The sequence below is a fragment of the Numida meleagris genome, chromosome 3, assembly GCF_002078875.1.
Source record: "Numida meleagris isolate 19003 breed g44 Domestic line chromosome 3, NumMel1.0, whole genome shotgun sequence".
NCBI lineage: Eukaryota > Metazoa > Chordata > Aves > Galliformes > Numididae > Numida > Numida meleagris.
The window spans coordinates 51,567,893-51,585,697 of record NC_034411.1 but is presented as its reverse complement, the minus strand read 5'-3'; the positions used below and the strand labels follow the sequence as shown (position 1 = coordinate 51,585,697).

The 17,805-nt window shown below is 44.2% G+C and overlaps 1 protein-coding gene and 1 long non-coding RNA gene across 5 annotated transcripts in view; one reads left to right on the top strand and one right to left on the bottom strand.

Annotated features, from left to right (window-relative positions):
• Positions 1-16,076, bottom strand: part of TMEM181 (transmembrane protein 181) — a 32,032-nt gene extending 15,956 nt beyond the window's left edge. Inside the window, exons 1-3 of one of the 4 annotated variants that reach the window (XM_021392912.1) lie at positions 15,907-16,076; positions 4,756-4,859; positions 1,239-1,294 (exon numbers count right to left, since the gene is read on the bottom strand). In XM_021392912.1, the coding sequence (XP_021248587.1) occupies positions 1,239-1,294; positions 4,756-4,859; positions 15,907-16,037 (291 nt within the window). In that variant the 5' untranslated portion in view covers positions 16,038-16,076. Of the gene's footprint in view, positions 1-1,238; positions 1,295-4,755; positions 4,860-7,599; positions 8,125-10,169; positions 10,301-10,473; positions 10,701-15,906 lie in introns of those variants that run through there. The other 3 variants (XM_021392913.1, XM_021392914.1, XM_021392915.1) reach the window with 3 other exon arrangements.
• Positions 10,324-14,737, top strand: LOC110396998. Its single transcript, XR_002437451.1, has 3 exons — positions 10,324-10,508; positions 11,581-11,741; positions 12,867-14,737. It is a non-coding gene; the product is annotated as an uncharacterized LOC110396998 (long non-coding RNA).

The window sequence follows — 17,805 nt, the reverse complement described above, 5'->3', positions numbered from 1 at the left end:
ACATGACACATTTGCAGTCATAATGATGAAAGGTACATTAATAGCAATATTTTTGGGAACAGATTTAATGTGTGATATTGCACGGACAGTATGATAAGCACCCCACATATAAGTGTTCCGGAGAAGCAGCTAAAGCGGCACATGTATTTTGCGCAGCATTGAAACGCACTGACTACTTAAAGCACATAAAAGCAGCAGCAAAATAAACAGTTCAGATCTGAGAGGTTTAGCATTAAAAAAAAAAAAAAAAAAAGGGTTATTTCTAGCACTTCACATTGAGTCAGATTTGTGACCCCAGCCCATCTGCTACCAAATTGAAAGAGTTTAAAACTAAGCATGTAAACCACAACTATTTTTCCACTGGTTTTATAGAAATCCCACATTCAAAAGCAGGGGAGATAACATTAACAGATAAATTCTAATGAGGGAAATCCTTTTCTTAATTGATATTAAAAATCCCTTTTTTTTTTTTTTTTAAATCCACCCATAATACTGTACCAATTCAAATGTATGTAAGTGACTCATAGACCAAAACAACCCTCTGGAAGTTTCAGGGCATTTAAAGAAACTACACTTTTTTGTTTTGTTAGCAACTTCACAAAAATTATTTTAGCTATTAGTTTGACAGCAAAGAACTGAACAGAAATAGAGAAACTGAGAATCAGAATGTGAAAGCTTAATACGGGACTCTTCGAGACAATGAAGTGAAGGTGCATGGTAAGAGGTCAGATCGCACTGTCCTGGCCACTTCATGATGATCAGTTAAGAAGGAAAACAGACATTCCTCCTCAGCTGAGAAAAAGGAAAAAAAATACATCACAGGAGAGTTATCATTAGTTGTCACTGAGAACACTGTTTTTCTGTTTCCTGTTCTCAATTTCTTTTCCTGGACCCTCACAAGAATCTCCAGAAGGAGCTCACTAGGGAGTCCTATCAGCATTCAGTGTTACTTTATCAAGAATTACCGTGAAGAAACATTGCTAATCACAAAACTCCCAACCTTACCTGCTCGCAGAAGTAGGAGACCAGAAATTGGTGCTGGGTCACTCACAAAGTAATGCAGTGGTAGTAAAAGCATTGAATGTGCAGTTTCAAACTGGAAAGCATCATGTGGCCAAGAAGCTTCCTAGTAAAAATCTAACTACTTAAAATAGCGGGACTGGGGAAAGGGTACATTTAACATTATGGATACCAAGTAAAGCTATTTGGGTAATCCAACACTATTTATTGAACCTTACCTTTATGCTGCTATTTAGGTCAGTTCTTGCTACAGAAGTTTCAATTACATTAGGACCTACATAATAAACAAGAAGGAAGAGAACAATATTGAAGTACCAGTGTAAACACAGGATTTCAAAATGTAGCACAAAATATCTCCTTGCTAAGCAGGTAACTAGCATCCCACTTGGCAGATGTTCTAACTGAAGGGTAAATCACTTTGGCTTCTCAATATCATTAATAAACTTGGCTGAAATGTTCCCCCCACACCTGACTCCCTTAAGACTCTCTGCCATAATATTCCTGAGCATAAATAGGGTATGAATTATTAATCGGGAACTCCATGTCAGAAGTTCTACAGGCAGACTCTAAATTACAACAACAAAAACACGGCGTATTTTCCCTCAAGCTAATCTATGTGTTGCAGTCATGAAAGTAGTCAGCTGGAGAAAAAGCCAACTAAGCAGCAGAGGCACTGCTGTTACAGCAACTTGAAGCCCAATCAAGGGCTGCAAAAGCATCTGAAAAAACAGCTTCTTCAACTGCACTTATCTCTCCAGTTTTTATGGCCAAAGTGCTACCATTATCCAATTTACTTGGAAGATAATGTCTATATTGCACTGCACTCACAACTGGACAAACACATTCCGTTGTATCTGACTGAGCGATGACAATGCCTTTTTATGTACATGAAGGGTATTTGACTGCATAATCAGTAGCAGAACTTTGTAGCTTGTGGTGGATCTTGATTGCGTTGGGCTGTTCAAGCAAGGCAATCCATGAGTCTGTTTAGGAACAGTGCTCAGACCAGACAGATTAGGACCCTTCTTTTCGATAAAAATGGGGAACTGTAATATATTACGTATACCATCACAATCAGTGTAATTGCACAGAAGTTCTACAATCAAGTTCTTCTAAAACACATAATCCATTCAATCAACAGTCTCAAGTCCAGCTGTACTGGGAGATGTCCAGCTCTCTACCACACTCTTGCTCCTAGGGCAATCACTCCTTCAAGAAAAATCACAGGGAATAGTAGGAAAAGGTCTGCAACTGTATACTGGGCTGTGAACAAACACTGAGATACACAGCATATAGGGACATAAACAGGACTTCTTCATGTGTGCTTGGGTCACCATAGAGGCTTCCAATCCCAGTTAGCTTTCCGTGTCCAAATGTTCTCTCCTATTTGGCATGGCAATTTAATGCAAGTTAGTAATCTTTAAAACATGCTGTTCCAGCCACAATACTAGTATTAAAAATTATGCAATAAAAGCAGTTTTCCCACAAAGACCATGGACTTCAAAGTTATGACAGAGAAGCAACAGAAAAGAAGGGTTTATAAATGAGTGAGCTTATTCATGAGCTCATTCTGGGCAAGAATTTTATGTTTGCTGACACGACGGCTAACATAAACATGCAGCATTGCTTGGGCTTCTATAACCACTCTGACTGCAATATTAACCATCTTACAGACCTTAAGTGAAAAAAATGAAATATTTTTATCCTATCACAGCCAAAGCTTCGTATTACAACTCAACTTCACTAACAGCTACGTGCTACAAAGTCAGCTCAGAATTATTGAACTTTTCATTTCTCAAGTACATACAAACTGCCTGGGTACATTTTTTGCAAGTATTTTTGTCTCAAAAAGCATAATTTGTTTTCTGTAAATGCTCAGAGTTAATTAGTCATCTTCTTTCAGAAGTTAAGTATTAACAAAAAAAACCACTATAACAAACAGTTTTAAAGAGTTCTTTTTTTTTTTTTTAAAACCAGAAGATATGAAAAAGTACTAGAGTAAAGAGATCATAATCCCAGTTCTCGGAACTGAACAGCAACCAAAACAAAAGCTCAGTTCTACTGCTGTAACTGCTGCTCCTCTAGCAAGCAATATACTAAAGCCTTTTAAAGCAACTGACAAAAACATCTTGTGGTCTTATTATTGAAAAAACAACAACAACAAAACCACTTGTACTTAAATTACATTGTTATTGCTTTCCTTTATTCTTGCTAAGTTAACAGAATCATAGCGGGAAGCAGACAACCACTATGAGGTGAGAAGCACGAAAACTGCATAGGTACAGAAAATGAGTTCTGCACCTTATCCTGTCTTTGCACTCGTCTCACCACAAAGATCACAAAGACACACTGGGAAAAGAGAAAGCGAGCAAGTGTAACCTGGAAAAAAAAAATCCACACCTGTCTTGGGTTACAAGAACTGAAGAACAACAGCCTCCTCAGTGTAAGCTATCTTCTTTACTCAGATGAGTAGTTAAGGCTGCTAACCTTCTGAAAACACAGAGCTGTTGAGTATGGGGAATGGTGTATAGAGGTTGCACAGAAAATCTGGATGCATCTCCTACCTTTTCATTTACCTAGTGGGTTTGGTGAGTTTAGCTCAGACTGCACCCTTTGATGAGTGAATACCCTATTGTTCGTGCCCCTCCCTCTGTTCACAGGAAGCATGAAGCTGTCAGCCAAAGCCATTAAAAATCACCACAGCATAAGTGTTCATTCAGCGGTTCTCCTCCCAAGGTAAACAACTTTCTTTTAAAAATAATTAAGTTATAATAATGAACTGCGTCCAAGCTTTGTCAACAAAGCCATCCAACAAACCAGTCTCACAAGGAAAAGAACTCTCCAGCTTTGCCAACTCCTGAAGAGAACCACAGACAAGTCCTGGAAGCCCGGCACAGTACAGATGATGGAGCGTTGCTTACCGTAGCCCTGGAACAAGGGCACCCACAGCACTACATCAGCGTGCAGGCAGATGCAATGCAAAAGATCAACAGCTCTCTTTTAGGAATTACTCCTAATTAAGAATGAAATTCTCAAAGAGCACGGATGGCTCTTTGCCCATTCTCAGGTAAAACAATTTTAAGCAATTCCTGCAACTGATACTGACCTAACTCCAGTTTTTCATTTTGTCACTCATATAAAATGTAAAAGTATTTGTTTAGCAATTTAGTTCACCAAATAAGGCCCCTCAGCATCCTTAGGCAAGCCAGAGGAACATCACTGGTTTATCTTTATGAACTGAAATACAGTCTGTTTGAACCTCAGGCTTCTACAATAAGTCAAACAGCAGGAAAGAAGGACTTATTCCACAGATACATTTTTAATGCTACCATGAATAGAGTACTTTCTATGGATACACACAAAAAGCCCACAGCAGGCAGGACTGGATGAGCCAAACGCCTCTGCAGGCCTCTTCCTTCTAAAGGGAAGCGAAGGATGGGGTAGATAGAGACAGGTCCAGAGACAGGTCAAAATAGTTGTCAGAGAGCAGCACACACCATGCCAGTTGATAGAGAATTTAGATGTTGAGTGGGAGGGGCTGTTAAATGGCGTAGCATGGTAGTATCCCTATGAAGAAAACATCATAGAAGAAATATTCCTCCCCTGTAAGAAATAATACTTCCTCAGATGCCTCAGGGGCAGTATGCTCATTAGCTTTCACACACATCTGTAACTATCAGCACACTAAGACAAAGAATACAAAAAGGTAATGTTTTAAAAAGGCAACATCCTTACCTGCTATTCCTATGAAGACTGTCAAACCAAAGCAGACAAAGAATACTACAAAGACCAGGACAAAATGTCGTTTTGACAGCGTATATAATCGCATTGGTGCCAGCCTACAGAAACAAAAGAAAGCACAGAATTAGCTGTCAATCATATTTCTAAATTACCAAAAAAAAAAAGCTCCCTTTACTATTCATTCCTCCACAAAGAATATTAAACAAATCGCTGTGGCAACACACAATACTAAGAAAACAATACAAACAAATGCTACTTCACAGAGCAAAGATAACTACTAGGGATTATCAGACATATGAATGGGCACATTCACCCACATCCCAAAACAGATGAACTTTGCATGCTTTTTTAAACTAAGATTTTCTATTGTCCAAAGTGAAAGCAAGCCAAACAATTCACTTTTAACTAGTAAAAGCATACAATAACAATCTAAATTTTCTTAAAGAATTAGGTATTTCAGAATAAATGACATTTTTTATTTGTGGTAGAGTTTGAAAGACCAAAATCTCAATTTAATGATGATGGAGAAACAAAGAACGAACAAAGCAGTAATGAGGAATGCAAACAAGTAACTGTAAATGCTACAAGCTTGCACAAAGTGGCTTTACTTGACTCCAGACAGCATCTGCAAACACAGGGTAACTTTTGTGACCACCTGCCCTTGCACCGCGCAATAACCCAGACCAGTTTAGAAGGTAACAACAGTTGATTGTCCAAGGAAAACATACAAGTTGTGCATGAAATTATCACAATCACAAATAAGAACGGATCAGATCTCAGCTGCAGAGACCATCGCTCAGAGGCCTCACAGACAAATGTAATTTTAAGTTGGCTTTCAAAAATCCCAGTAACTTGAGGCATTCCAAACCAAGACTTGTCTGCCCAACTTTTGCAGTGACATAACTACAGTGCTTTTCCTAAACCAAGCTCTTAACATCTCAGCCTTTGTGCACTTGAACCACTTAAAAGCTATTATGCCCGCGCTAGTATTAATAAGACATATTATCCGACTGACAAATTTTCAGTGGTCCCTTCAGTTCTACAGATGATACGGCACTCCCTGTTTACCTAAGAACACCACGTATGCGGTATTCTCTTGATTTAACAAGAACTCTCCAATCACAACAAGAAAATGCCTGGTACATGAAAATCATATTAAAAATGCTGATACGCCTAAATTAAATGTCAGAGTCTAGGGCTGATGCAGGATACACTTCTGACTTGCTATGCACATTCTTGGCTCTTTTGATGAGCTTCCAATTTTCCAGGTTTTTGTAGACATTCGGAGGCGTACCACGGGAACATATAAAGCAGCTTCACCTCCTTCAGGGAATGTCACCAGAGCTCCCTCAGAAGCACTCACAGCTGTATGGTTACCAGCAGTCAGCACTTTCCCTTACTCTTGCGCCAGAACACAGGTGTGCTCACAAGCTTTCAAGGAAACCTGTTCCAGACATTGGCTCATTCTTTATTCCAGTTTCTCTGGATGGTGCAACACCTAACAGTCAAAATGGGTTTGCATACATCTGAAAAGCAGGTGTGCCAACACTTTACAAGGAGAGAAAACCAGATAGAGCAGGGACGTGCTGTGTCTTTTCCCCTCTTCTTTCACACTGCTACTCCTGAAGTCTCATTTAAGGTGTTATTTCTCAGGTCAATATGGCCGCACTGATCTGCCCAGAGACTAGGCAGAAGAACAGCAAACAAACAGAGATGAAATAGCTCATCTGAGATAAAGAACATTTATTAAAATGATCCATTTAAGGATTTGGAAGATGAGACTGAGATACATACTGAAAAGTATCACAGAATTGTAGAATGGCTTGGGCTGGAAGGGACCTCAAAGGTCATCTCGTATGCGCAGGATTTGCTCACATACCTGAATATGCAGAATTAGATCCCCTCAGACTCAACTCCCAACCATCCCAGGCAGTTGTACCAGCAGTTATCAGAACCTGGTACTTGCATTGCCATGTTATCAGCAATCACAAATTTAATTGTAAAACACAAAGTATATTGCCCTTCAGAGAGAAGGTGCACTGTTTAAAGCTTCAGTCCACAGGAAAACAGAAGAATTTCATCTCTAAAAGAAACTCACTGATTTCTGACCCTTAAAGTCTAAAAACACAAACTTGTGGAAGCGTAAGAGCCAAACACAAAATCAGTGAAACAGAAAAGATAAGCTATTCATTTTTATTTCCTCATTTCTCACAACCAAATGCAAACTTCAAGCAGGCTGGATGTACCAAACTACACATACAGAAATCATACACACACACGCATCTTATGAAAAGGTCATATCTAACCAGCAAGACAGAGGAAAGCAAGAAAGGACAGAAGGAAATGAACCATTAGTAACGGAGAGTCAAGGCTGGAAAAATACAACCAAACAGAAATAGGAAGAGGAACAAGAATAACAAGTCAGACCCACAGAACCCTTCTATGGGGTTTCAGGTAACTTAAAACGCACGGATAAATACTGACCCACATTGGATGTGAAGACATCGCCTGTGGCTTAAAATCCTACATGATCAGGTAGGATAACTGAACCTCGCTCCCTAAACTGGTCTGTGAGTCTACAATCATGCAGCATACAGCTGGCCAGCAGAACCATCCTATGTAGTAACAATTCGGAGATAAAACCGGTTGTGTGACCACATTGTTAGCAGTCCTTCAGCTATGTCTATTGACAAAGAACCAAAGTCCATACTGGTGCATTCTCTAAAGATTTACAAGAATAATGCTCACCCCCATCCAGAAGCCATCTGCTATGAAGCTAGACCTTAAACTAAGAAAATTTTGGCCAAAACATAGTTAAACATCAAGGCTTTTACTCACAAAACCAGCAACACTGGAACCCAGCAGCTTACACCCCAACATTTCCAACAGTGCTGAAGTGACACAAGCTCCGTGCCAGAGGACTTTCAGAGACTTTGTGAGAACACCCCACTGTTTTTAAGTCACAATAACCACACAACACTTTTTGTTAAGAGCAAACAAGAAAGCTCAGCCAAATATTAACTGCAGTTATCGTGACAGCCAACAACAATTTATAGCGCTCCTACACGGTATTGTATTTTTCCCCACCCCTCCCTGCACTAACAGAATTTCCTCGTCACGCTGTGGTGTCCCATTTCAGCTTGTCACCATCTGACATAACAGGCAGATAAAACGACCCTCCTGCACGCTCAATGTTACTCATCCGCCTTTTGGAAAGAGATCCTGTAAAATTCATGAACACAGATAAATGCAAGTTGATGATTTCCCACCAACATCTGAAAGGCCTAAAAAGAATGAGACATTTGGAAAGCATTTATGGGAAAACTCAAAAAGAAGCCTCACTCTGGAAGCACTTGTTCAAGAGAGTAAAGAATTGTGCTTCCCTTTATCAGTGGAAGAAGCCTTCTCACTCCAGCCAAGGCAGTCTAATAAGGCTCAGGGAAAAACATCCCATGTTCACAGATTTGTCAGGAAGCTTTCGTGCTCTGTTTGGAGTTTTAAGCTAACTTGGATAGAAAGTGATATTTTATAGCTACGTTAGATTAAAACTAACTGCAAAAGAGCAGAATGCACAGAGATACAACAGAGATCTATTATACTTAGACATCTGAAATGGTTGTCAGTACAAACTAAGCTACACTAATGTAACCTGTGACAGGTGAACAATGGAAATGCACACTTGTAATAACTGCCATCTTTCAGTAGCCCTTCACATGAGAGATGTAAAGGTGGGTTATATTTTGCTCTTTGAGCCAAGCTTTGGATACAAGGTGTTACACAATTGTTTGCCTCAGGCTATTTCTCAATTCCTCATCATCACATCACTTCCCCTGCCCACACAATGCAACCTGCACTACGACGTCATCACTAAAAACAAACAGTTAAAACACTCTTCACTTACGAATATCACTTCAAGATGAGGAGGATGGGACACAAGTGGGATTAAGCAGCAGTTGGTATCAAAACCACAAATAGTTCACTTTCATGCATGCCGTTTTCTGACATACTAGGCTATAAAGCTCTTCCTCCAAATGCTTCTTTCCATATTAGACTCATTCACAAATGAAAGCATAGGAAACACTCTGATTTAAAGGGCTGTATATAGAATCACTAAGATTGGAAAAGACCAGTAAGATCATGAAGACCAAGCATCAGCCCATCCACACTGTGCCCACTAACCATGTCCCTCAGTGCCACATCCACACAGTTCTTGAACACTTCCAGGGATGGTGACTCCATCACTTCCCTCAGCAACCTGTTCCAATGCCTTGCCTCTCTTTCTGAGAAGGAATTCTTCCTAAAATCCAACCTGAACATTCCCTGGCACAACTTGAAGCCATTCCCTCTTGTCCTATTGCTGTTACCTGGGAGAAGAGGCTGACCCCCACCTCACCACAACCTCCTTTCAGGTAGTTATAGAGAGTGATAACGTCCCCCCTGAGCCTCCTCTTCTCCAGACTGAACGATCCCAGCTCCCTCAGCTGCTTCCCGTAAGACTTGTGCTCCAGACACCTCACAGCTTCGTTGCCTTTCTCTGAACACACCCCAGGGCCTCAACGTCTTTCTTATTGTGAGGGGTACTCGAAATGTGGTCCACCAATGCCAAGTACACAAGGAATACACTACATACATCCATAGCACTGAGACTACCTGCACATGGCACTTTTTAAAGGCCATTGCTGGCCCCAGTGTCCCCCAGCACACCTTGAATTCCCCCTTGCAGATGCATGGTGTGACAGTTAGCAACTAAGGAAGGATGTGAGACACACAGTTGCTTGCAGCAACAGCACTACGTGGTACTGTTACATGACAGCTGAGCATGGTTCCATCAAACAGCTCCAGTGCTCGGTGGTTGTTTTATGTCCTTTCTGTGTTGTTCACTGACGTCGGAGCGATCAGCCACGATTATCGCTCTGTTCATACAGAGGGACACCCGGGGAACAGGTTTTTCTCTTGCCTTCACCGACACAACCTGAGATGTGAGGGGGTTTTATTCACCACATGGAAAGAAAACTTTCCAGGCGTGCCTTCTCTGGATTTTCTGATTTGCAGAAATCAAGTCAAATAATCACAAATTTCAATCCAGCCCCACGGATCTTATTTCCTTAACGAGAAATGAGGTGCACACGCCAGATTACAACTCGGCTTCCCGCCGCTGAGCGGAGGAGGACCCTTCCTCCCCGTCCCGTCCCGACCAAGCGTCCTTCAGCCCTGCCGCGGGCCGGGTCCCTGGGGCGGCGGGCGGGCGGTCAGGCTCTCCGCGGCCGTTGCGCGGTCTCCCGCCGCAATCACTGCCGGGCTGCGGGGCAAAGCCGTTCCGCGGAGAACCCCACCCAGCCCCGGGCAGCTCCCGCGATCCCCGGCCCCGCACCCCCCCCCAGCCGCCTCCCACCGCCGCCGCCACTCACGGCTCCATCCCGGCGCCGCATGCGCAGTGCGCGCGCCAGCCCCACCAGCCGGCGCCGCAGCCGTGGCAGGACCGCCGGCAGTACCTCGCGGCGCCTTCCGCCTGCGTCACCCGCCCGCCGCGCCGCGCCGCGCCGCCACGGGGGCGAAGGGCGACGCCGCTGGGAGGGGGCGGCGGCGCTACGGCGAGCGGCAGCGGACACGGGGCGGGGGGGACGGCCCCGCGCAGCAGGAAGCGGTTCTGTCGCCGGGCGGGCTTGTGCCGTGTTCGGGTGCCGGGGGTGGAACCCGGGAGTGAGCCGTTACCTCACACCCCTTAGGAGTATCTTCATTTTGCACAGGTGCTGGGATGAAGCTGGGTTTTATTCTGCCTTCCTACTGAGTCTCCCGAGGGTGGGCAACTGCTGTCAGTGCCGCCGACGATGAGAACTGGTGAACCGGGGATGTTGCCAATTTGTATTTTGTGTTCAGTTTTGATGGCTGTAACATTCGGTTCTAAAAGCCTGCGCTGCAATTAGAATCACAGAATCGTTACAGTTGGAAAGGCCTCTAAGATCATCTTGTCCAACCGACAACCCTTCCCAACCACGCCCACCGACCATGTCCCTCAGTGCCACATCCACACACACGGTTCTTGAGCACCTCCAGGGACGGTGACTCCACCTCCTCCCTGGGCAGCCCGTGCCAATGACTCACTGCTCTTTCTGAGAATAATTTTTTCCTAATATGCAACCTGAACCTCCCCTGGTGCAACTTAAGGCCATTCCCTCTCATCCTATTGCTGTTACGTGCAAGAAGAGGCCGACCCCAGAGGCACACAGGGATACCCGGTGCTCAGCCCAGGATGAGACTCAGAACTACCTTCCAGCTGTGATGTCTGTCACATACATAGGGTACAGCCACCTCAGTGTGACCCCAGTAATTATCACATAAATCAACTGATTTATGATTTAAAAACATCTCCTCCATGCTTCCATTAAAAGCTTGCTTAGGCAGCCAGATGGTTTCACTGCGGTCCGTTTTTAAAGGCACTTAACATCAATAATACGCTCTCAATAATTTTACTTGACTGGCCTAGGGGTAATTTACATCGTTACTGGTGAGCTGCCAGCCATGTCCCCCCCCGTGTGGCTGCAGTGAATGCAAAAGAAGGCTCCTGGCAATGGGTCCAGCCAGCAACACCAGTACCCATCATCTCAGTCAGAACTTACAGCACGGGGGATCATACCATAATCACACAAAAAGGCTGTGCTGAGGCATGTGGTACCAAGTCATGAAGGAATGGAGTTTATGAACTTTGTGTTTCTATGAATAAGCAGGCTGAATGCTACCTTGGCCTGGGTTCTGGGTTCTCACTACCTGCCCGAACACCTACACCACTGCTTCTGACCAGTTTATTTTCATTACCTACAGCATCAGTAACAAAAGAAGAAATCCTGCCTCACTGCAGCACTTTGCCTTCTGCCAGCACAAATGTTGGTGTAACCAAAAGATGGAAGTCACGCAGAAAAGAACAGCATTCAGCTGGATCAGTTGTTCAGCCACTGTGGAACTACACGAACATTTGGGGGCAGGTGAGGAAGAGAGCAGAAACGTGTGGCTAGGGAAAGGTGAGCTAGGGCTGCTTCCTTCAGTGGCACTGGCAGTTTATGGCAGCTTAAACACAGCATGAAGCGATGGTGTTGGTTTCCTGTTGCTTCATGCCCTTCCAGGCCCAGCTGTGTCCTTCACACTGGAGCCATTCAGGGCAGCCTGTAGGTCATTCTCTTAATCTCGAAGTATTATTGCTAAACTCGACGTCAGCACGGTGCTTCCCTGTATAAGCCGATAGGCCAGAGGGCTATGTTCATTAATCTGACATTGTTTTTTCACGAATATCAAGTTGTTACTTACAGTTAATCAACTCTGAAGTCAGGCCTCGACTTAGCCACTCTCCTGCTCTCTCCTGTGTAACAGGAAGGCACTTTAATTGCTTGCTTTCCTATCAAAATGTTTCCAGCATGCTGAACTCCACAATGTTAGCCTGAGGACAGAGTTACGAAACTCCCACAGAAATACATGTCAGCTGATTGCCAGGCTGTACCTTCCGGTAAGCTTGGCATACCTCACTGATGACATGTTCAAGAGAAGAATGTGCAAGTGTTTTAGTACAATTGGTAGTAAGCTCATTTTTGACCAGTATTTTACTTAAAATTGCTTAAGGCAGAGAAGAGACTCATTAGCTGCCAGCTCTCCACCAGCTCCTCCTGCCCTGCCATGGCCCAGCAGGCACAGTGGGGAAGGAAGGAACCCACTGGTGGGAGTGGGGGCACCAGGGAACAAAGTGCTCACTGAAGTAGCCTGTTTGCAGCCACTTTTTGGGGCTGGAAGTTAGAACAGGCCCTGAAACTGCTGTAATAAATCAAGGGCTGATAGGAGAATGTATCACTTTTCCCTTCTTCGGACTTCTCTAAGATTATCTACTGCACCAAGCATCTGCCGGCATGCCACTGACTTACGTAGGAGTGCTAAGTCCATCCAAGCTTGTTCTTGGGTCACCAATTAGGTTATTTAGTATCACATGCATTAGTCTGCAAACTCCTTTTTTACAAGCATACCACAAAGTGCCACATTATCTTGAGGGAACTATTAACCTAGACAGATGGCACTGACTGGCGTGCTGAGACATAGCTGACCCTGCTCTCCTCATCCTCTCTCAGGTGCTGGGTCATCTAACACTTGCTCATGGAGTTGTATACCAAGAAGCACAATTTGGAGATTGTTATGGGTTACTGGACAGAACAAACTCACTAACATGGATTCCCCTTCACCTGTATAGTGTGAATGAGTGCTCTGCAGCTTTGAGGAGTGAGAATGGCATAGCTTGAGATGGCTGATGAGCCTCTCACCTTTAGTTGTCACCTATTCCCAAGGAGAAGGCCACTCACAAATGGCTGTTGAACCACATGTTATAAAGAGCACTGTGCCTCAGAGGAAACCATCACCAAAAAGATGTCACTAGACTGGGACAGCCTGAGAACTGAATCAGAAGTGACTCAGCCACCATGCAGCGAGAGCGCATCTGCTTGGGATAAGAGCTTCACTAGCTGCCTCTGAGCTAGGTCATCCCCATCACTGACTCCCCAGTCCCTGAGGATAAGCACATACCAACATAATGTTAAGCGGAGTCAAGAAGAGCTACTGCCCTGCCAGCCAAAAAGGGGACAGTTTGGTATTCTTCCATTCCTGTATCACCTCTGCCCCAAAGCCTTTCAGTCTCGAGTGTTTCTGTTCCCTGTTGGTACTCCCTAAAATTTCCCTATAGAACTCAGAAGTGAGACTGCAGCAGCCAACTTTTTATTTATGTATTTATCTTTCCTGGCAAATATTGATTACTTGCATACTCAAGCCCCTCTCCTTCCCTAACACTTAATGGACTAGACCTCTCAATTTCCATAAAGGCAATGGAAACTATCAGTCAATGCCAAATGGCTTGCTCAACCAGCAGGAGGAGAGAGTTAAGACTGGCAGTGGTTAATAGCCACACATTTATGGATACAGCACGTGAGAGGAAAAAACATGCTCTTATATGGTATTACTGCCTCTTCACTTCGTTTGTCTGATATATTATTTGCTTTTAGTAACCTCATTATTTTAGACAACCTCTTTGTTTTGAAGGCCACACCACAATTCTTTTGTCAAATTTCCAAAATGTATTCTGTCTTCAGAGTAGTAAGGCTCCCCATTGCATCTTTGAGTGTGCTCATTTGTAACCTGACCAAAAGTACAGAATAGAGAAAAAGGATGAAATTCTTAATTGTCCTTCCCGTAAGCAAGAGCTGGCTGTAAGAAGAATAAACTGTAGTATCTAAAACCAGTGACCAGAAATCTTCCACCTTACCAGGAATCTAAAAGCAGATGGCATTGCTGCATCCATTGATCCACACATTCATGGAATAGCAGGTATGCAGTAACAGTAGCAAGAAACTTATTAGACTTACATCAGTGAGGTTAAGATCCTGGGAATGCAGAGAAATACTAGCATGGTATCTTTGTCATGAAAAGTTATGTCCTTCCCAAGAGCAAAAAATAACTCAATTTCAGCATTTTCCATCCTAAAAGTTCTGCAGCGGATACCTCCTGGGGATACGCTCACTGAAGGAAGGGCAATCTAATGCTACCTCTACAAACCCATTTGATTCAGTGAAATTCTGCCTTCTCTATTCAAGACAAAAAGTCCCTCCATACATACTTGCAGTCATATTACAATGTTAGCAAGAATTTACTTCAGAGAGCTTGGGTTTATTCTGGAAACAAAGGTGAGCACATGCATTTCCCAGGACCTCTCATTTGTCAATCCAAAGGTCATTCCTCCCTTCTTTCCTCATTCCAGTGTCAATACTCATTACTGCACTCCAGACACGCAGAGGTACATCTTCATCACACCTCATCACCTTCCATGGTACCACACACTGTGCCCAGGTGCAAGGAGCCCTGTTCTGACAGCACAGACCATGGCTATGTTAAACTCTGCCAAACTGCCAGGCGCTGTTTCCAACCTGTATGTTGCTCTGCAGTCCTTGCTATTGAGAACAAGAGACCAGATTCACTATGATGTTCCACAGCCTTCACTGGGGAAAGCAGGCACAGCATACTGAAATCCAATGACCTAAGCAGGAGAACTGTGCACAAACACTCAGAAGTATTTATGCTCAGATTCAGAGTAAAACAGAGCTCAAAGGGACCTCACAAGGTGCCTAGCCTTTCCTTTTGCCTGAAGGGAGTAGCCATCACATCTATGTCTTTTTAGGTATGCACTTGTCTTGTAAAGCATCATAATTCCCATACCCTTTTTTACAAAAATGTTACGTAACTGTTCATTCCCCAACCTGCATTTGTGAATATTACTGTCTGTGTAGTTGCTGGCATTTGCTTCTCCTAATTTTCTTTCAACTTTTTCAGATCATTTCTCCTAGCCAAAATTTCATTTAATTTATAGCTCTGTCCTCCAACAAATTTGGAGTCACAGAATCATTAAGGTTGGAAAAGACCACTAAGATCATCAAGCTCAACCATCAGCCCACCCCCATCATGCCCACTAAACCATGTCCTTCAGTGCCACATTTACACATTTTTCAAACACCTCCAGAGATGATGACTCCACCACCTCCCTGGGAAGTCTGTTCTAATGCACTGCCACTATTTCCGAGAATAATTTTTTCCTAATATCTGAATACCTGAACCTCCCTTGGTGCAGCTTGAGGGCATTACCTTTCATTACCTTCCTAGCTTTGTGCAATCCCCAAACAGCAATACCCTCCAGCCATTATGGACACAGCAGACAGGCACAGAAGCAGTGTACAGTCCATTCAGGACATCTGTCATTCCAATCCACCATCTCCAATGACTCATATATCCTAACCAATTCTGTAGCTCTCCCAGCGCTGTTCCATGGCTTTTTTATACCCAGCTATGTGGAAAGGGATAGGCCTAGCACAGGGCTGTGCAGAGGGACATCTGCACCAGGCACCTGTGTGATATGGATGCTGGAGGCAGAAGAGGCTGTTGGGTCGGCTGTGCGGCGTCTGGAGCGCTGCCAGCCATCAGCCGGGCCTTGTGATTTAAGCCGACCCCATATCCTCTCCTCTTTGGGCAGACCCCCGGAGCTGTCCTTCAGGACACCCCGCGTTCCCCGCTGCCAGCCCCGCAGAGCCACCCCTGCGGCAGGGTCCCGCACCGGGTGCTCCGCGCCATGCCTACCGATAGTAGCGGTCATCCTTGTAGGGGGTGAGGTCCTCCCTGATCTCCCGGTAGGTCTCCCGCACCCTCTTGCAGAAGCGCTTGAGCTCGCCGCACAGCGGGCTGCCGAAGGCGGCGAAATCCGCCTCCATGCCGCCTCAGGCGCCGCGCTCCGCCATGCCGCCGCCGCCGCACGGCCCGCCCCGCGCTGCGCCGCGCTGTGCCTCGGGGCGGGGCCTCTACTCGGCGCGGCGCTTCAGCACCACGGACAGCGGCAGCCGCGGCCCAGGGGCGGGGGGAGACCTCCGCCTCAGCTGAGCGTACTTGAGGTATAAGCGGAGGCCTAATGCCTTATATGCATATATAAGCAAACCAGTGTATTCTTAAAAACATTCCGTCTCTGTTTACAATGAATGCCCTGATTATTCACAATCTTTTTCACCTTCCTGACCCTCCGGCAGCCTAACATGCGTAAAAGAAATTCTATGCTCAATCCTCTTCTCATGGTCATAAGGCTGCAAAGGGCCCAGTGTTAGGAAAGATGCTGTTTGGACTTTCAGAGTGGCTTCTACTGATGTCTTTTCATTTGGAATAGTGCTGTGTTGCCTTCACCTGTGTTAAACTTTCCTCAGTAAACACATTATCAGTTCCCATCTTAATATTTCCCATGAATTAATGTCAGCTGTGGTGTGCACTCTAAAAATGAAAGCTTGCTGCTACTGATATATTATTATTGTTTCCAGAGAGCATAAATATAAATATCAAAATCTGCTTTACTGTCCTTCCTGTGGAAGCATCTTCCCCATCATTTCAGGTAGTCCGGTTGGGCCGTTTTGCAGCCTTGCCCTCAGTCTATATTTTATCTCTTGTAGTTATCAGTCATCTTCCACATCTCACCAAAATGAGGTACACGAGATGTCATTTCAGGTGGTACAATGGAGGAGGGACAACATGGCTCCCACCATAGGTGGGGTAGAGAGAGGAAAAATAATCTTTAAATGTGAAATTCTCCTTCCCAGCTCTGAATATTTCTAAGCCAGAAAACCACAAGCAACAAGATAAAAGCCACACACACACATTCAGGCTGGAAGGCTACAAACAACCAAAGAACTGTTCCGGCAGAAGCTCCAAAGAGGAGCAAAGAGACTCACCACATTAGGGCAGGGCTTGATCAGCGTCTGAAGCCACCTAGAAAGCCTATACAGGGGCCTCAGAGGCTCTGCATGTCCTTCATGCTCCAGCAGCAATTTTCTGCATTTTTCAGTGTGCAACCATTCAGCCCCTACCAATGCATGCAGATGGTCATCAAGCAGGGCTATCCTGGAGTATTTATTTCAGTGTAAATGTTTCTTTGGAGAGAAAGATTAAGCCATGTTTCCCCTCAAAGCAAGAATTAAAATTCTTTCTTGTATGTAATGAATATACTGCTTGGTGATCTCAGACTCAGAGTGAGAACTTAACAGTGGGACATTTAAATATTTACCAAAAGGAGGAAATAAAACATTTGTGGCTTTGGATGAGTAAAAACACATTCACTGATGGGAGTTATGTAATTAGTGTAGCAAAGTAATAAAAAATATGCTCAAAGATTAGAATTCTTTAATATATAATTACTTGCAGCTAAGTCACTTCTACTGCGTTTATTTTAAAAAACAAAAACAAAACAACAGGGTTGCTTGAGGGCTCAGAGCAGCACCATTGCAGAGATGCAATCTAGTTTCCTCCCTGTTATGCTGAACATCACCCAGACTGGCTTCAAACCCATCTTTCCCCTGCACCATCCTGAGGCACTCTGGTGCCAGAGGAAATCTCAGCCACCGTGGAAGGATGACAAGCTGGCAGGTTACTTACATGGAGAAAGTGTTAGCACTGACCATATACTATTAGCCTAGCAACTTTTGCTACCAAATAAAGCAGACA